Source organism: Alosa sapidissima, chromosome 8, assembly GCF_018492685.1.
Source record: "Alosa sapidissima isolate fAloSap1 chromosome 8, fAloSap1.pri, whole genome shotgun sequence".
NCBI classification, from domain to species: domain Eukaryota; kingdom Metazoa; phylum Chordata; class Actinopteri; order Clupeiformes; family Clupeidae; genus Alosa; species Alosa sapidissima.
This window is the reverse complement of record NC_055964.1, coordinates 26,587,602-26,607,237: the sequence shown is the minus strand read 5'-3', so window position 1 is coordinate 26,607,237 and position 19,636 is coordinate 26,587,602. Positions and strand designations below refer to the sequence as shown.

Sequence of the window (19,636 nt, the reverse complement as noted above, 5' to 3'; positions counted from 1 at the left end):
AGACATCAAGCCTGGGTCTCCACATTGATATATTTCAAACTATCACAAGTCATTGTTCAAGTCACTGGTGAATTATGTTCTAAAAGTGTTGCACATTTAGAGAGTCTGAACAAAAAAAAAAGAGCTCCTGGCCTAAATGCAAGAGCAAGGTCATAATGCAGTGGCAAGAATAAACAGTGGAAGAAGCTTACAATAAAAGGCATCTCAGAAGGCAGCTTTAGGGGGGACAGGTGTCCCACAGAGCAGACAGAGACACCAGGTGGGTTTGAGGGGCTTTTGAGATATCCCCTCTTAACATCCTACATCCTACTCTATGTCTATTCTACTGTTATTCCACATTTAGCAAACATTCATCATTTCAGTCATATTGTTTTTCTATGTAATATTCATATTTTCAATATTCAAGACCATACTTGTGACCAAAGACCAGAACGCTCTACTATGAGGGAAAAAGTCTGGCTGATGTAAGGAAAAGACAAAGCCAAAGAGTTTTTACTGGGCATATGTTATTTCTTTATAAAAGAATTGTTGCCACTTAACAAGCAAATAAATTCAGAGCAGCCTAAACTGTCTGTGTTATGACCATTTCATTTAGGTCATTAGGTCTTATCTCTTAAAGTACCCGTATGTAAGAAATGTATTTCAATTAATCATAAAATGGCCCTGATATGTCACTAGACATTAAGAAATCATGTTCATTTCAAATACTTATATCACTGACAATAGTAGACCGGCCAGGATATTGTCATTTAAAAAGTGAGGTTGCAGCCCTCAACTGATGTTGATGTTGTGTTTTGTCATGTCATGTTGTGTTTTGGCCTGATGTGCCACTCTCCACCTATCTACTAATCACAAAGTCAGTAGTCTTTCGGCATGTGGGTTGGCAACCTCGAGTCAGGGGGGAGGGGGAGGGGATACACCGCTCTACAGTAATTTGAAAGTGATTGCAGTACCAGTTTTGGCCACAATCTTACATATGGTTCCTTTAAGTCTGGCTTTCTTTCAATATTTCATGTAAAAAAACAACAACTGATGATTAAAGGGATCACAGGCTTGCTCCTGTTGGTGCATGTTTAGTTACGCCTGGCTTTTGTGTAACCACATAATCTCTTTGTAGTGTATCCACAGAATCTCAGTCTATTCAAAGCCCCAGCCTTCAGAGAAGCCTAAGGCAACATGCCTCAAAGGTTCCCAAACATGCAGCACACAAGCGATGACACATGACATAAATATTTAAAAACCAGTAAACTAATTACAGTCAAGTGCATGAGAAAACCAATAAAGTGTAGATAATAACGGTTACTAGTAGCCTGGCGGGCCATCCTATATCATTGAAATGTATAGTCTGGAATCGAACCATTCACCTGGCTTAATCCAAGGGGCGGGCAGAGAATTGTCTTTCAAACTGCCTAGGCATGCAATAGGCCAGCGCTACGACCATATCCGTATCCGGTCGGCAAAACGGCAAATACATCCTTCTTCGAAAGGAATGACTTAAGTGCATTGTGTTGCTCAACTTTCAAAGAAAAGCACTAGTCCAACTCCTCCAAAGTTGACGCCAACACCGATTCAAACAACCGCTCTTCGTTCGCCATAGCCACCTTCCTTGTTGTTCACTGTCGCAGGACTGTCGTTATCCTGTTAAGCCCGCCTTAAGACAAAATAGAGCCCTGTGATTGGATGACGTCCACGGCGTCAGCCAATAGAAATCCCTATGGTTTGGTACTAGACGTACAGGCTGAGCAAATTAATTTGGCGCCGCTAGGGTGAGTCTACATTTCTAGGCTAGGTTACTAGTGGAAAACAAAAACAAAATCAAGCAAACACAACATATTAAACCTTACTAACTATGGACACGAGAAAAAGTTCATATAAAGCTACAAATGAACAAACTACAACAGCTTTCAAACTTGCTGTTAAATCTCATCAAGACTCACCGCTTAAGGGCAGCACTGAGGAATTAACCTCTGATAGTATATTTTTACTACCATATTTCTCTTGAGACTCAATCAGGACAATGCAAGATCAGGATCCAGGCTTTATTCTTTTCAATGAGGGGCCAGTGGCCCTCAAGGGGAGAAGTACATGTTTGTTTCACCCCATCATGGATTTCACCAGATTCTCAGTATTCTCTGACTTCTCTGACTATACAGAAACAGTCTACCAAATTTAAGTTACACACAAAGAGAAGGAGTGACCTCTAGGTCCAACCCAGTTTGAATATGCAATAGAAAGGGAGGATGAGGATTAGGCCTTCATCAGGTCTGATGAAGGCCTAATATTTGATGAATATGAAGGCCATATTTAAACATGCTACAGTAGGCTACAGCCTCCGATTAAAAAGCCAAATCTAGACACTACAGTCCTCTCTCATTTTAGACCCATTTCCAAAACCTATCCCTTTCCAAGGTCTTGGAAAAAGTTGGGTAACACTTTACTTGAGAGTATCGACATAAGAATGACATGACACTGTCATGAACAAATGACACTGTCATGACACATGAAACCTAACCCTAACCCTAACCCTAATCCTAATCTCTAACCCTAATCCTAATCCTAATTTAACCCTAATCCTAACCATAACTCTAAACCTAAACCTAACCCTAAACCTAACCCTAATCCTAACCCTAACTTGTTGTGACAAAAAACGAATGTCACTTAATAACAGAAGCGTTATGTCATAAATGTTTATGACTTGTTTATGACACGTCCATGACAGTGTCATGTCACTCTTATGTCGACACTGTCAAGTAAAGTGTAACCAAAACTTGTGCTTACACAGCTGCAATCTTTTATAGAAACGCAAAGCATTTTTGAAGTGTTCCAGTCTCAGTTCAGGTCCAGTTCAGGTTTTAAACCCTTTCACAGCACAGAAAATGCTGTGAAAAAGAGTTTGTAATGACATTTTATTAGCTACTGATGCTGGTGATGCTGTTGCTTATCCTGTTAGATCTCACAGCGGCCATTCTTGCACCCATCCTCTTTGCCCTCTACAGTATGCTCCCTTTAGGCATCCTTAGAAAATATGAGAAAATCTCTTCCACTGCTATGCAGATGATATCCACATTTACCTTCCTCTGAAAGGTCAAGACTCCCCCTCCCCTCTTTTAGACTGTTTTGATGATGTCAAAGCCTGGATGGCCTTACATTTTTTGAATTCTGATAACAGCAAACTCCCCTGTCTCTCTTACTCTACAGCCCCCCCACCACTTCCACCACCATACCATATTTTAGATTTTAGATTATTACCTTGTATTTCATCCTTTTTTCTGTTTGTTGATTGTTGCTTCATCAACTGACTTATTTGATCACAAAATTGGCAAACGTTATGGATGACATTGCTCCATTACAATTCAAGACAGTTAAGGACAAACAGAAAGCACCATGGAAGCAAAATCCAGCACTCCTAAAAAGAGAGTGTTGGAAGAAAAAAAGGAAATGGCATAAATACAAACTTCAGATCCACTATGAAATCCATAAAGAGATGCTCCGCACATATAACTCTGAAATATGCAAGGAAAGACAGTCTTTCTTTTCTAACATCATCAGTAGAAGTTCAAATAACACTCTATTTTCAAATGTCGAAGTTAACAAATCCCCCCTCACAATTAACGTCTGAACTTCTCTCAACTAATAAATTCAATGAGTTTTCATCTTTTTTCAAAGGTAAAATTGACGAAATCAGACTCAACATATCTGCTCAATTACTAATTCAACATCCAGAACTTCCAGCTACAAATAGGAAAACTCAACTTGATGTCAGAGTTCAGCTTGATGGACTAAGAAACACTTGAAAAAACGGTACAGAATCTCAGCTCATCCACATGTGTCTTAGACACTCTGCCTATAGGCGGGTCAATGTAGGGTTCAACGTCAAAAAAATTGATGCAAAAGGTTTTTTTTATGGATTCTGGTACTGTTGGACATGCTAAATAACATACTAAAAATCTAGTAAAATCTGACCTTGGGAAAGGGGTCATTTTCAAAATGGCCGCCAAAATGGCTGTCAACAGGTTAGAATGGCTATATCTCAATTACTATTCAGCCTACAGGGGTGAAATTGATATCAAATGATGGTCAAATTAAACAAGAATAGGATTTTAAATGTTAAAATTGAAAATGTTTCAATGCTCTACCTTTTTCAGCCATAAATTAAAATCAATGCGTTTTAATACAGAGCAAATGCAATACAGGATTATTAACCATCTCCATTGCATGGAGGAAGATAAGACATGTCTTAACTGGTGTACTGTATAGGCATGCATTGTATATTTGTGTAGATCAATAATTGTTGGCATCTATCATTAGGGGGGAGCTAATTAAACTGAATCTTAAACTATATGCATAAGTAGATCAGAAATAATTATTATATCATTATTCATCATCCTCTGACTCCTCTGAAAGGAACTTGTGTGGATTGTCACATTGTTCATTTTGACACGTTCCACAGGCAGCAGTGCAAGGTAACCCATATCTTCTAAACGAACAGCGGAGTGTCTTGCAGAAATGCACACAATTAAAAACAGTTGACTGTCTCTGTACTTGGATCTAACATGAAAGAGTATTTGATTCCATTCCATTCAGTAATCAGTATCTGAAAGCTAAACTGAGGGAGCGGTACGGGAATGACATATGTTTCACAGAAGGGAAAGGTTTTGAAGGCATGGTGACACTGAGAGAGAAAACATCATGCATCCTCAGGTCCTATTATAAGAACACTAAAAAAGGTGGAGATGAAGAGTCATCAGTGACCTCTTAATCTGATAAAACATGAAAAACACTTTCCTAGGCTTTTTTATTATGATCTTTACCTTTTCAACTATTCTTTGACTATTGCCCTTCTATGCTTTTATTTGTTATTACTGTTTGCTTGCAAAGCACATTAGGCTACGTTGAATGACCTCTGTGTATATAAATAAATTTGACTTGACTTGACTATTACTATTATTTAAATTTAGGATCTACTTTGTATTGTTTTTACAATGATAATATTTTATTTTTAAATATACATTTATATTTTTTAAAAATGTGCTATATAAATAAATTGACCTCGACATTGTCATTGATATGGACAAGTAAAAGTGAAAATGGAGCAAGGCTCTCTCGATTATGGGCACAGCCTATTAGAGGGAGAGCAGCTTCACAGAAGAGAACTTCTGATGGCAAATTTGAGGAGAATTTTGAATTTGAGGGTGCTGATTCTGAATTTTTTGTTTACCAAGCTCAATTCTGAGTTCTAAGCGCATAATCAGCTAATTAACATAAGATAAGATTTGTTTTGCTTATTTTTCCCTAAATTGGATTGATTTCATAAGTAATCACTAAAACCAAATAAAAGTGTTTCTGTGTCTCTAAATACATGTGCATTAAAGAAGCGATACTATAGTTTATTAACTTATTTAATGGGAACATGATTACAGTTAACATGTAATAAACTCGGAAATTTTAATCAAAACACCACCATATTTTTATTGCTAACATAGTGAGTCACTCATGTGGTGTTTAATGCATTTCATCACAATAACAAGTTGCACAGATAACCTTCAACTCAGAATATATCCTACAGTACATATGAACTTAGATAGCGGGAATAAGCCTAATGCAGAACTGCATCTACCGTCAGCAACAACCGACAAGTAAAAAACATTTGACTTCTAGTAACACTGGATTTGGTATATGTGCTTGCCTCCATAGCTTGATAATGTGCTCTTCTAATATGCCATTGAGCAGCATCACTTGTTGGTGGTAGAGCCTCCGATCCTCCTATAATAATCCTATTTCCACCTCACAAATTACCATCGCTATCTGCAATAGCTACAGAACAGGGACATTAATCAGTTCATAGCTGAGGATTTGTCCTAGGTCCACTTCAGCATCATATGCAGTAATGATGCACTGGAGAATGTTTCTTTTTGTTGCACTATAAAGGATATCTTGTCTAAATTTTTTGCAAATAATGCAATCGCCATAGCACTCTTCAGCACTCCTCAAACATGCACACTCTTCCATTTTTCTGCATGGTGGAATTTGAATGATAGGAAAGAGCACCAGTGAGATGTTTTTAACTAGGCAAGCACAGTCGCCTTTACAGTAAAAAAAAAACAAAAAAAAAACGTGTAAATCCTCTGTAAAGACTGACAACTGTTCGTAATAGTTAGTGACAAAGAACTTTCTACAGAAAAATGAGCAGTCACCTGCTATTCTATCAATTTATTATCAAGGAATCTATTTTATTTCTAAACGTCATACTGAATTTTAGCTATTATTTCAATTTATATTTAAATTTTAGCTTGTTTTCATTTGCTACTTGAGGGTCATTGGGGTAATTCCTGTCCTGTCCTACAACATATCTGATACATTAAGAGTATATTAATGCCTTATTTTTTGCAATTCCTATGATATCTAATGGCAAAACCAAAAAGTATGTGAATTATGGTAATTATCAAGCTTAAAACTCAAAATTGAGCTTGGAATTTTTTTTTTTTTTAATTCAGCACCCTCAAATTGTCTGAAATAGCACCTTTACCGACTTTTCCTCAAATTTGCCAACAGGACTTTTTCTGAACGTTTGCTAGCTATCTGCTCTCTTGTTAGCTATGCCTACCAGCCAGAGCCATAGACTGTAGGCCTATATGTTCTATATAATACAGTCTATGGCCAGAGCACATGAGGATATGACACGGGCATTTCTTGCTAGACATACACAGTCTGCCCTCTAGTGGATATGGTAGCATCTTTCAGGGCAACACCAAGAAAGGTCTGTTTACATCTATGGTCACGCAACCACCAACCATTGTGAAGAGTAGGCTAACCTTTAGACCTGAATAGGAATCATGCAGAATATGGATTAGTCCTACTAGGCAATAAACTTTGTTGTCGGTAGGCTTAAAATAGATACTTTATAATTTCATAAACAAAAGTTTGGCATTTAATTATTATAATAATGGCCTAAAAGAAAGATGGACGGATGTGCAAAACGACAGTCACGTTTGAAAGCAATTTCGTGAACTGGGATTTCAATCACCTACAATTTTGGGCAAACGTATGTTTTCCCCCCAATCCAGCGGCACATCTGCGCAACCTTCAACACGCTCGTGTTGCGGCCTGTACAACGTGTGGTAAAAACACTGGCCAACATATCGAGTAGGCTACTGAGAACGCCCACTTGTCAAACAGTCCTTTCAAAAAAAAACGTGAACGATGAAAGCTGACAGAGCGTAGGCTATCCCCTCTCTTGACTACAGCGCGTTCAACTGCGATAGACATGACGCTGAACGCGATGCCCGTGTCTAAATGGCAAGAACCAAGATTATTAAAAGTCTTATCAGCCGTATTCTATGCTCTTAGCTCCTTTTTAATAATCGTTGTAAATAAGATTGTCTTGACGAACTACAGGTAGGCCCGTTTTACTTTCTGACCGCGTTTCCCTCTTCTCCGAAGTTTAGCCTTAAACTTCCGTAGGCTAATCGTTTCCAAGATTGGCAGCCTCATTTACGTAGGCTAATGGTCGGTAGAAAAGAGAAACTTCGAATGCATTTTGAGCCTGTAACGTTTCACTGAAGAAAATAACGGTTGGCTAATCCACTATCGCGTTGCATTTCATCTAGATTGGCTCTTCTAATAATTCCACAACGTCTCTCTCTCTCTTAGATTCCCGTCATTCATGTTCCTTGGAATTGGACAGGTCTGTCTTGTCGACTGCATTTGTTGATTTAGGTCATTAAGTGCGTACAGGTGAAACCTTTGTGAAATCGCGTCTGAATTATTCTTCTTTTCAGATGGCGATGACCATTATTATTCTGTATGCCGGCAAAGCTCTCCACTTAATTCATTTCCAAGGCTTGGACAAAAGTATATTTAGAAAGGTAATTTAGAGGGTCAGTCTATGGGGTGTGCTGGCCCCGTGTGTTTGTGTGTTCTCATGTGTGCTTGTGTAGGTCTATAATATGACTTAAGAATTTCAAGGCTTGGGCTACAAAAGAATATTAGCCCAGTTGATCAATGCCTCTTGTGATGAATGCCTTATTTGTTGTTTAGTGTAATATGCATGCAAAACTAACATGCTAGAAGAAAATCTTGCTTGTTCACATAGATATTTCCTCTTCCCCTGCTGTACATGGGGAATCACCTTACAGGCCTGGCAAGCACTAAGAAATTAAGGTGACTTCATTTAAATGTTCTTTGTTGCCACACCAACAACCATCTCCCTCTTCCTTCCTCTATGCATCTCTCCTTTTACTATGCGCTCTGTCTGTGCCTTAACTCCTGTGTCTAGTCATCTTTCATACTTGATAAAGTCACTTTATTGTTCCTTCATTACTTTTACAAAGTCCCTAAGCCACAATCCCCCTTTCTTTCTGTTTCACAGTTTACCTATGTTCACAGTACTAAGAAAATTCACTATACTGATGACCATGGTTCTGGAATCCATAATACTAAGGTGTGTCCATTTGTTTAGTAATAGGAGTATTAGTAATCTTTATTTAGCAAGGCAGTAAAAGTAATGCATTTAAAAATTAAATAAAACAATTAAATGTGTAAAGCAATAGTAGTTTGTCAATAGCAGTGCTTCATTGAACCTCTTAGTAGGTTTATTAGTTTTGTGTGTAGGTTTCAGTTTTGTGTGTGTTTGGTTCTCCTCCATAGGAAAACATTTCCCAAGAGTTTGGTGTCCAGTGTATTTGCCATAGTCTTTGGAGCTGTGGTGGCAGCAGGGTGAGTTTGTGTGTGTGTGTGTGTGTGTGTGTGTGTGTGTGTGTGTGTGTGTGTGCACGCGTGTGTGTGTGTGTGTGTGTGCGCGCATGTGTGTGTTTTTCATGGTCTCTCCCAGTCTCCCAAGAGAATGACGTTGACTTAAATGACTGATGCATTAGATCACTGGGCTGTGTCGCAGTTGAACATAGAGGCCGTGTCTCCAGTCTTCAGCGTACTTAGATAAATAAACTGTATTTTGTTCCATCCAATTCAAGCTCCTTTCCCATTACAGTTAAAGGGATTTTCCACCATTTGAGGAATTACACTCATTTTCCACCTCCCATTGAGTTAAACAATTGATTTTTACCTTTCTCCAGTTCATCCAGCCGTTATCTGAGTCTGGCAATACCAGTTTTAGCTCCAGCCTAGCATAGATCATTGAATCTGATTAGACCATTAGCTTCTCGCCTGCTAGCATCACGTTTAAAAGTGACTAAGGTTTCCGGTAATGTTCCAATTTAAAACTTGACTCCTCTCAAGTTAGAAAGTGTAATAAGAAAATGAAACGTGGCGATTTCCTAGGCTGATTTGACATGGAACTGTACTCTTATTCAGGTGCAGTAGGGGCTCCATAGTTTTGCCATAGACAGTTGACAACTTATGGTGATGCCCCAGTTTTGGTCACATGAAAACATGGCTCACTCTGGACTAATTTAGTTTTGTATCAGTGTTCAACATTTTCCATGGTCAGCTGTTTTAGATTGTTTTATGTTCTCTAAAGCCACAAAATGTTTTCTTTCCCATTATCTCACTGTAGCTCTGATCTAGCCTTTGATGCAGAGGGATATGCTTTCATTCTGCTCAACGATGTCTTCACAGCTTCCAGTGGTGTTTACACTAAGAAGAAACTAGGTTCTGAGGTGTTTCATTTATTCATTTAATTAATTGCATTTCACAACTTGCCTTAAGAACCCTTTGAATTTAGATACGGTTCTTCCTTATACTGGCATTACTCCAGAAGAAATGACAATAGTGAAATGAATAAAGTTATTTAAAGCATTAAAAGATATTTCAGTACAAATTGTGAATGGAGATTATCTTTCAGTATATTTGTAGAATATATTTGTTTGTGTCTGTTTCTAGAAAAATAAACATCCATGTCTCTCTTTCTGTAGGGTCTGGGTAAATATGGAGTGCTTTTCTACAACGCACTAATTATTATCGTCCCAACACTGTTACTGAGCGCTTACACTGGTGACTTGCAGAAGGTATGTGTGGACCAGTGAAGGGACATCTATTGTTTTGTTGGACATATTTTAGAATAAATTGTTATAGTTGAACCATTTTTAGTGGACTCTGTCCATTACATGCTCCTTCTTGTCCTTCATTCCCATAGTCGTACATCGTAAACTTAAGTTCAGTCTGGACCCGTTTCAGTTCATTACAGAGTATGTTTGCAATAAGTTATCTTTGGCCATATGGCTCTGATCTGGGGCCACCCTGCCCTTCCTCCCTGCCCATACATGGAAAGCCTAAAAGGCAAAGACAGTAACAGCAAGACCCTCCCACCCCAGGTAGGGTGGAGGTGGTTTGCAAAGTGGCTTGCAGGGGAAGTGGTAGGGTGAACCATTTTAAATAAGGTGCCCTGAACAGCTTTAGAAAATTGTAGGCACAGGAGGGTTTTAGCTGGGTGAGATCAGCTGACTGAGACCAGCTGATTGAGGCGTGATCTCTTTTTTTCCTAGCCTGTAAGCAAGCCCGAATGAACCCCACCCACAAAAGGCCCACTACAGGAAATGAGGTCTAGAGACACTCTATTGAGATGTCTATATGCCCGGTTAAGATGTATCCTGGTCAATCACATAGTTTGGGCAGGCTTTATACGATGATAGACAGATGAGCAACAGTGAAGCAGTCATCCAAGTCACTTGAGCGTGCTTGAGCTGATTTTGTTTACAACAAAATCCCCACCATTGGAGAAGCGAGATGTTAAGATTTCATTATCGTGTCTGTTATACAAGATGATGACAGTGCACCAACTTTAAAAGACAAACAGAAAATGGCAATCAATGTATTTGACAATTTTGTGGGCAGGGGAAATTTGGGCTGGCTTCCAAGCCATGTTGAGACACACCCCATAATCAAATCCAAATGGTTTGGCTATGACAGACAGCCTATATTTTTCCTTTATTCCAATTAAACATGCTGTAAAGCAATCACATTTTGTAGTGCAGATATGTTGACGTAGAGAGTGTGACAGCTGCACAGCGAATTAAACGAAGAATTAATGCTAAGTAAACCTAACCATTTACAAAAAGCTTATCTGTACTATGTTGCTGTGATACTGTGGAGAGGTTGTGTATTTCTTGATGGTTTGTTTCTTGCCAGGCTGTTGCTTTTAAAGACTGGTACAACCTGACATTCATCGTTTGCTTCCTGATGTCCTCTGTCATGGGGTGAGCCCTATCAAGCCACATGCAGAGTCATTGCTATTGTTACATGCTGTACATTTTACATTACATTACATTACATTACATTACATTTAGCAGACACTTCTTGACCAAAGTGACTTACATATGTCAGCTATATTACAAGGGATCACATTGTCCCCGGAGCAACTTGGGGTTAAGTGCCTTGCTCAAGGGCACAACGGTGGAAGCCGGGAATTGAACCGACAACTTTCAGGCTACTGCACGCTAACCCAGCTCCTTAGCCACTACACTACCACCGCCCCTTTAGCGTACATTTTTTATCATTACACACATATATATATAAATCTGACTGGTTATTTATATGGGATATATACAATTTCCTGTCAGATTCATTTGAATGCGACTTCCTGGAACTGCTGACCAGTACCAGGGACTCTATAGCAGCAGAAAAGGACAGTGAGGCTTTGCTGTTTGCGCACATCTGACATGGTGGTGTGTGATCCATGTTTGCGTTGCAGATTCATTCTGATGTATTCCATCGTGTTGTGCAGCCACTACAACAGTGCTCTCACCACAGCGGTGGTTGGTGCCATTAAGGTACATGCTGAAATGACATGGTCAAATCCTTACTCTTGTATTTCAGTGATTTTACTTGTGTATAGAATGGAACGTTTATAAATATAGTATAACAATATACTGTAGTAAGAACAAGTTGGGGTACTGCTTCAGACTGAAAACTCAAATATTGCATTCAGATGGAATTAAATCTTAGGACCCTTTAAAGACACAAAGAACAGTGAATGAGCACATTTAACAAAACAAAACAAACAAAACATGTTTTTAGAGGAGTGTGACAAATTTACTTTTTTACATTATTTATAGTGACAGCAGGTGAAAAATAGCCCATCCAGAGCTTTGATTAATGAACACTGTCCCTATCAAATAGATACCAAACATGCTTATCTGCTGCCAAATTTGGAGCTTTGTGAAGCAGTGTCAATGCAGTGTGTTTCTAATATCTGTATGCATATTATTTAAGATTCCTGGCCCTGACCGGTAGCACATTGTGTATGAAACATTTCAATAATATATGCATTATACAGTAATAGTTGATTGATTTCTTAATAATGAATTGCATAGTAACAAAACCAAACTGAAATAAGGGTATATCCCCATTAGAATTGTGATCCAGTATGACTCTCCCATTTAGAATGTTGGAGTGGCTTACATTGGCATGTTTGTTGGAGGTGATTACCTGTTTTCATGGCTCAATTTCATCGGGTTGAATATCTGGTACGTTTTTAAAAATATATATTTTCTTTATAATAATATTTTCAATAAAACATAATTAATGTTTTTTAGTGTGTTTACAAATTTGTATCTTAAACTGAATACATGTGTTCAAATAGATCTTCAAATAGCCTAGATCACATGCAACACAAATCTCCACTAAGAACAGTGGTGATCTCTTGCTTGCAGCATGGCAGGTGGGCTGGTATACTCCTACCTGACATTCCACAGCCACAGCTCAGCTGATCCCATGCTCAGTCCAACAGAAGACAAAGTTAGAGCTCAAGTACAGGAGGAGGCCAGTGAAAGCAGGCTAAGGAGGAGTGGATCTCTCAATGCCTGCTGACCTAAGAATGACCTCTCTCCACCACAGCCTTCACCCATGGAGCTGCACATTATTTATTTTTATGGACCCTTTCAAGAGAGTTCCATTACCAGCATCATAGTTGGCCCCACAAGACTTCCTTTTTAACATTCCATATGTTATCTTAATGCAGAGGAAGTAGATTGGGGCCCAAATAGAACGTTCAAGCATTGTTTTTGTTTTTATTGTTGAAAGGGTCTATAAGAGCACATATGTATGACCTTTGAACAACAGATAATGTTCTTTTATATGACTTACAGCTAAAACACTACCTTGAAAAAATACATGTCCATCCATGTAATAAATGTTTAAAATGTAATGCAACCTGAGTAGTGATTTCATTGAGAACTGGTATGCACAAAATGTGATAAACTGCACAGGTTTATTTGAACACAATTAAGTGCCTCATTCTATGACAGTGCCAGCAGCACTGTCTAATGCCAACAACCGTATACTATGCAGGGATGTGCTTAGTGAAGGATGCATAAAACATTTAAACCGTTTGTAGCAGTTTATGTTTATCATTCTGTTTATCACATAGACCCAGCGGAGTTGCTAGACATAAAACTACTGGGGCAAATGCAGGCACAAGCACCCAACCTTGACCATCCACATCGTTTTTTAAAATGTTGGCTTATATAATATAGTATTGCTTCCTTTGCTTAGCCCATACTGCCACTGCTGCTGATAAACTCCTGTTAGAGGTAGACTATAAATGTACTGTAGGTATAATTGACATTAGAGATCAAAATGAGATCTTCATGAAAATATCTACCTCATAGCCTACCTTGGGTAAAAATGGGGTACAAAAGCCTGCATACGCAAATGATAACGACAAAACCTGACTGGTCAACTAACCTATAGTCTCTCCAATTGCATGCAACCTAATAGGCTTTCATATTTGCTCATGAACATGTCCCCAGAGTGTACTACTGTAGCTGCAGTAACTTGAGTTAGGTGGAATCGATTGTTTTTGTTTTTTTCCATACAGACAGTACTCGGTGACCTTGAGAAACAGAGACCTGTGACTAATCCCTAGAATTCTTTTAACTAGCTCCTACATTCACTATCTTATTACAATTTGACGATCAGATAAACTATACTGCTCAAAAAAATTAAGGGAACACTTCAATCATACACTGGATCGGTACTCTGACACTGTTTGGTTCTGAGCACAAGTAACTTTTGAGGTTTTGAGGTGAGTGTTTTATTTTGCAAGAACTGTCAGACATTCTGTGAATGTAGTTTGAGAATGGAGAAAAGGGTGGTTTTAACAATTGTGGGAAACTGTAAGTGTTCCTTTAATTTTTTTGAGCAGTATATTTTATTAGATATGTGTATCTGATCAGTCCAGGAATGTAGATCTACTGTTGATGTAATGATAACATACAGTATTCACAAGGAATATTAGGCTGTAGTTCAACTGATATCCAATGCAATTCAAGACTCAAGAAATACATTTATACCATCTACAAATCAGTCACACTCAAAATCAGAATTAGATATAATATTTAATGAGAAGCAACAGGCACTAACTAGTACTATGTGTTGCCAAAAAGAGGGTAGAAAAAAATCCATTTACATTGTCTGGTCCACACAATAAGAGCCTTCTCTGCTTAAAACACAACAGAAATTACCAGGACCTGCATGTATTACATTCTGTCATCAAAAAAATGATGTAAGCACTTCCTAAATAATTCCGTTTTTGCTATCTCAAAGTGATTCTGATATATTAACTTTAGTTAAATGTCAAAAAAGATTAAAATCATTTTATCTTTACTTTAGCTTTAGATCGACTTCATTTGGTGTTGATTGCCAATACAAAGGGTTTTCCAGTATTAACACAAACTAACATATCTGCGCTGCTTCTCTTTCTGCTGCATGCTATGCTAGTTTTGTTGACTTTTTCCCAAACGCAGAGCTGATTCCTGGAGGCCTGTCATGTAGTGTTGCAGGGAGAAGGACTGGAAAGAGCGTGAGAGGATGTTGGTCTGGTGAAACCCTCGGTTATTGAAGTCACAGATAAGTGCCATTTCCTCACACAGCAGTAGATAATTTTCAGGGTCACTTTGCAATCAGTTCAATGAGAGACAGAGAGCCGCCAGGACGAGGCGGTGGTTAAAAAAGCACCAGTACCTCACAATCCTCAGTCCAGCAACCACTTGTTGCCACTTCTTAGGGCAAATTGAATGATCTTCCAATGAGGGCTTCAGGCAGGTAGCCATTCTGGGCGTGGTATATAGGGATTAGGGATACTCATCTACGTTATGGTGGGTTGGGTGGGGTAAGACTTGCAAAACATATCTCCTAACCACAGCAGTCCCGGTGAGCAACCAAAACAAAAAAAATCCCTGCTGACTTTCCTTATTAATGTAAAGGCCTGAATCTGACACCTCAAGCGAAAAGAAAAAAAAGGTGGGGCGTTAAATGATCCACATGAGAGTGTTAAATAATAAAGACAAACCAAAATAAGTGCACAGAAAAGATGTGTGTCCATTAAGAGATTGGTTGATTTCTGTAAGATAGCTAGCTTTTAATATAAAAGACAGTAGCCAATCTGGGACTCTCCTGGATCGCCATTCTGTTTCCTCCCCTCTATTACCACCACCTGTACGGACTCTCAACATAAATTTACCATCAAAAGTGGCCACTACTCTTCCTACTGACATCTGAACATGCCCTGTATTTTTTTCCACGCAAACTCATGTATGTACACAGAAATACACTTTGCACACTGTCAGACCGCTAAAATCACAGAACAAAACGACTGAAAACAAAGCACGAAAACTCGTTACAACAAAAAGTGCAAAATAACACAAACACACCAACCAAAACATGTTTTCCTCTCTCTTCCTACTCCCTCTCTCTCTTTCTCTCTCTTTGAAACACGGCAGAGAACATTCTTCATATAATGATAACAATAATGACATCTACCGTCATAGCAGCTCTAAAATACGAGTACAACTGGAAGCGGAAATAAGGTGCTTTTAGCTTAGGTTCCACCCTTGGGCGGGCGAGTGTACAGGGTACATTGGGGACTCATGGAGACAGGTTGTTGGCCAGCTCGATGAGGGCCAGTGCCCCATGCAGACGCTCTCGTTGCTCCTGAAGACGGCGTCTAGCTGCCCCACCAGTGCTGGACTTCTCTTCCTCTGGAGGGGTCTCATCCTCTTCCTCATCTGACTGCAGGAATTCCAGAGGGTCCTGCTGCTCCTGGTCCTCCAAGGTCCCCTTTCCGCCTGGTTTGCCCTTGGTGGGTGGGGGGACACGCTGTTCACGGGTCTGCCAATATCTGAGAAATGGGAGAAAGAGGCTTTATTACATGTGTAACAACATTTAACATTACCATTGAACTGAAAAGTAAGCACTGACCTCAAAAATCTGTGAGTGTATCTCTATGACTGAACATTGGAAACTAGGGCCAACAAGCAAAGTCTGCCACGCATTAACTAATTAAGGCTAATTTAATAACATCACAAAATCATTGTAATAATTGACATTAATACCATGAGAAAGATCCTAAGTATGGGTCAGTGCAATACTCCCTCACCCCACAAGATGACTTTGTCTTTATCATTATTGATTTGGCTGGCACTTTTATCCAAAACGAGTCTCCTAGGGGGAACTCAGGAGTCCTGCTCAAGGGCACCACCCGTGGTAACCCGTGGTAACAAAGGAATTATGTGCAAAAAACTTTGCACCTTGCTTTGCTTGTTGCCCGTCAATGAAATTAGGCCCCTGGTGTCACTCACATTGCACTTGCCTTAATTGTGTATGTTTGAGTGTGTGTGTGTGTGTGTGTGTGTGTGTGTGTGTGTGTGTGTATAGATATGTGCACTCACTTGGCTAGCCACTCTGCAACAGCCTTGTCGTCCACGCTTTGGGCCTTCCCTGGGCTCATGGTTGGTTCTTCTCTCTTAAGGCGTGCATATGGGTGTTTGGGGCAGTGCCGGTTGGCATGGGTGAAGCGACTACCACAACCTGGACAAGAGCATGAAATACATTCTGACACTCAGTACACATTCATTATTGAAAACATCACATCAAAGGGAAACAGGTGTAGGGCCCCTCACCCTTCTCTGAGCAGACAAATGGCTTTTCTCCTGTATGAAGGCGCTGGTGTGTCTTCAGCTGACCACTCTGGACAAAAGCCTTTCCACAACCCGGGTAGTCACAGAGGTAAGGTCTCTCCCCTGAATGACAAAGATTCACATAAGTTATGATGAGAAGGGGTTATTCAATTCTCATGAAAAAGCCTCTAGTGTTGTATATAGCACACTAAGCTATTACTTTGTTTTTAATAACACCTTAATAGCAATACAGCTGTTTTTATATTTAGCACTAAGATGTTTTAACCATACTTTCCACAAAGTTGTGCTGTTGCTCACCTGTGTGCGTACGCTTGTGAGCCTGTAGTGATTTCTCCCGGGGGAACACACGGTGGCAGATGTTGCAGCGGATTCTGCTAGAGGAGTTTTCGCCCTCTGAGATCAGCTCTCGTACCGTGTCAGCGCGCGGACGGCCACGGCGCATGCCATCCTAAGAACACGAAAGGGTAAAGTATGAGCAAGTCATTATGACTTGAACTACTAGTGACTGAATAATAAATAGATTCTGTGTCAGCTATATATGCATAATGGCTTATTCAACCCAAAGAAACTACCAGTAAAACAAACGCAAAGAGAACCCCGCCCTGTAGAAAATGTATAACAGCCATAGGACTGTAATTGTATTGATACTACACAGCCGATAAAACCACATTCATTTTTGTGCAGAGCAATAAAGCAAATTATACATTCCAAAGAAGGATACACTTGACATCTACACATTTTTGAGACGTTTTAAAAAGATTATTGTTGAACATTTCCGGTTGGGATTTTGGCGCGCGCAGAAACGTCATGCGAGGACAGCTGCTACAGTAGGAAGTTAGAGGGGTTTAAAATCCACCTTGTTCATATGAACGCGTTTCCTCTATATGCATAAACATATACGTATACAAATGTATACGTATATAGAGACATATAAACCTTATAACAAAGTCTAGAGCACTTTAAGGCAATAATCCGGCATTTAATTACGATGATGGAGCAAGCCTTTATTTCCCGCACTTCTATACTTTTGGCCTATAGTAGGCCTACTAAACTGTACAGCACAGTCATATCGGATTATTTTAGTCCATTCGTTTAAAAAAAATGGGCTACAATAAATGCATGTCTTAAACGATTAAAAACTGAAATCCACTCTTCGCTCTTTGTCGTTCCATATTGAATAGGCCATAATCCAATATCTTACTCTTAAAATAACATTTTCATAAGTCTGACAATAATTTCAGAGGTGTTACTGAGTTTGTCAGTGTACCATAACTGTAAAACCCACCTTTATGTGCTCAGGACAAGCAGCGTGGTCAGTCTCGCCCGTGGAGCAACTCTGGGTAGGCGAGGCGGGCCCGGCCCCTGAGCCGGGGCTGAGGGTAACGTTATGCGCATTCTCTCCCCATTTCCATGGGTATACCATAAAGTCGCTGAAACCTGGACTTGTTGGCATAAGTGAGTCAGTCTTGGGTTTTATAGGGGTGGTCTTGATGACAGACACCAGCACTCGTTTTGGTGAATCGTTGCAAAAAATCACTTGAGGAGAATTGCTCTCTGCCATCGTGGCAATCTTTACTAACTTTACTTCCCTAATAAATTTGAAGTGAAAATTAGCTTTAAAATAGCCTACGCCAATGGAAAAATAACGCTGCTTAAAAAGATTAAAAGTTAACTCTTGCAAAATTCACGCCCTCCAGAAAGTATTCTCCATCCACACAAGACGAATAGCGAAGTATTCCTGAAATCCTTGATCAGCTTCACAAAAATCATTCATTTCCAGAATTAAGTAAAGGTGCGCTGTGTATCGGGGTTTTCCTAAATGCTAGATAATAACATTCTATCTCGACTGTTCTCTGCTCTGTCGAATGAAAATTGTCCGCCGGATACTGAACCACTTTTCCCGCGTTACAAATCGCGCTCGGGCGGTCTGTTCAGCGAATCAACTTCGAGATTGTTAAAGAACACCCCTTCGCTGTAGCGGAAAGAACCTATTAAATGTGTGCTTCTGTGATACACAGTAACCAATAACAAGTTTAGAATATTCGTAATATCCGGCTTTCAATGGGCTTCCTTATCCAATGATTTTCAAATGTTCTGATACACGCCCCTTTAGATTGACAAGGGCTCCGTCCAACAGAAGCGAATGTTCAGAAAAATTAACCAGTGAACGAGAGCATATCAGTTTCTCCCGCGCAGTGCAACGAAAGTTTCTGATATTTTGGTTAATTTAAAGGGAAGGGGGATGGGGAGACGGCGCCAAAGTTGCGAAATGAAACGGACAAAATGAAAGACGGATAGTCAACAGAATGACATTTCGAGAACTGAAAGTGAACTGAATAAGCATGTGGGTCCATGCATGGTTCATAATCAGTGGCAAACAACTATACACTCTATAATCGGAAAGGTAGGCCTAGGCTAATAATAGTTCTGTTAATTCGAATATCAAAATAATAGAGGCCTACTGTGCCTTCTGATTGTGAAACTTGGTTTAAATCGGTAGCCTATAGCCTATAGAAGCGCACTCTCCATGTGATCTGCGTTGGTTGAAGAAGCACAATCTCAATCGCCAAAATGTTTTCCTCGTATTTTTAGCACTAAACGTCCATTTTATACCTGCACACAAATTCGGTGTGGTCAAGGACACATAAACGCAACGGCAGAGGAGGATGCTACAAAATGTGTCCGGTTTGTTTGAAGGCAACGCATGTATCGTGTAGGCACACGTGTCTCACGTGTAACTGAAATGAGGTATAGCCTAAACTAAC

General features: G+C 39.6%; 2 protein-coding genes across 4 annotated transcripts; one reads left to right on the top strand and one right to left on the bottom strand.

Moving 5' to 3' along the window:
- The first annotated feature begins 7,190 nt into the window (after positions 1–7,190).
- Positions 7,191–13,099, top strand: slc35d2 (solute carrier family 35 member D2). 3 transcript variants are annotated; one of them, XR_006033711.1, is made up of 13 exons: positions 7,191–7,395; positions 7,651–7,684; positions 7,779–7,865; positions 8,093–8,160; positions 8,369–8,440; positions 8,647–8,715; positions 9,512–9,614; positions 9,870–9,962; positions 11,083–11,150; positions 11,645–11,723; positions 12,337–12,419; positions 12,606–12,822; positions 12,980–13,099. XR_006033711.1 is itself a non-coding variant. In XM_042101976.1 (12 exons), exons 1-12 carry the CDS (start codon positions 7,265–7,267, stop codon positions 12,760–12,762), a joined length of 1,044 nt encoding a protein of 347 aa, XP_041957910.1. In that variant the 5' UTR covers positions 7,191–7,264; the 3' UTR covers positions 12,763–13,099. The 3 variants fall into 3 exon arrangements, 2 of the variants coding, with proteins under 2 accessions (XP_041957910.1, XP_041957912.1); XM_042101976.1 differs by having other exon boundaries at positions 12,606–13,099; XM_042101978.1 differs by having other exon boundaries at positions 7,201–7,296; positions 12,606–13,099.
- Positions 13,100–14,272: 1,173 nt separating this feature from the next.
- Positions 14,273–19,481, bottom strand: znf367 (zinc finger protein 367). The gene is made up of 5 exons (XM_042102232.1): positions 18,157–19,481; positions 17,169–17,319; positions 16,854–16,973; positions 16,623–16,761; positions 14,273–16,072 (listed from the first exon to the last, which is right to left on the bottom strand). The coding sequence occupies exons 1-5, from the start codon at positions 18,430–18,432 to the stop codon at positions 15,820–15,822; spliced, it is 939 nt and encodes a 312-aa protein (XP_041958166.1). The 5' UTR covers positions 18,433–19,481; the 3' UTR covers positions 14,273–15,819.
- Between the last annotated feature and the right edge of the window lie 155 nt (positions 19,482–19,636).

Excerpts from the sequence above, each read along its gene's own strand:
- slc35d2 (XM_042101976.1), top strand. The coding sequence starts at position 7,265 with ATGACGCTGAACGCGATGCCCGTGTCTAAATGGCAAGAACCAAGATTA. Across the intron at positions 8,716-9,511 it reads GGAGCTGTGGTGGCAGCAGG|CTCTGATCTAGCCTTTGATG; the intron begins GTGAGTTTGTGT and ends ATCTCACTGTAG. Across the intron at positions 11,151-11,644 it reads CTGATGTCCTCTGTCATGGG|ATTCATTCTGATGTATTCCA; the intron begins GTGAGCCCTATC and ends TTTGCGTTGCAG.
- znf367 (XM_042102232.1), bottom strand. The coding sequence starts at position 18,432 with ATGGCAGAGAGCAATTCTCCTCAAGTGATTTTTTGCAACGATTCACCA. Across the intron at positions 17,320-18,156 it reads CTTGTCCTGAGCACATAAAG|GATGGCATGCGCCGTGGCCG; the intron begins GTGGGTTTTACA and ends TCGTGTTCTTAG. Across the intron at positions 16,762-16,853 it reads ATTTGTCTGCTCAGAGAAGG|GTTGTGGTAGTCGCTTCACC; the intron begins GTGAGGGGCCCT and ends GCTCTTGTCCAG.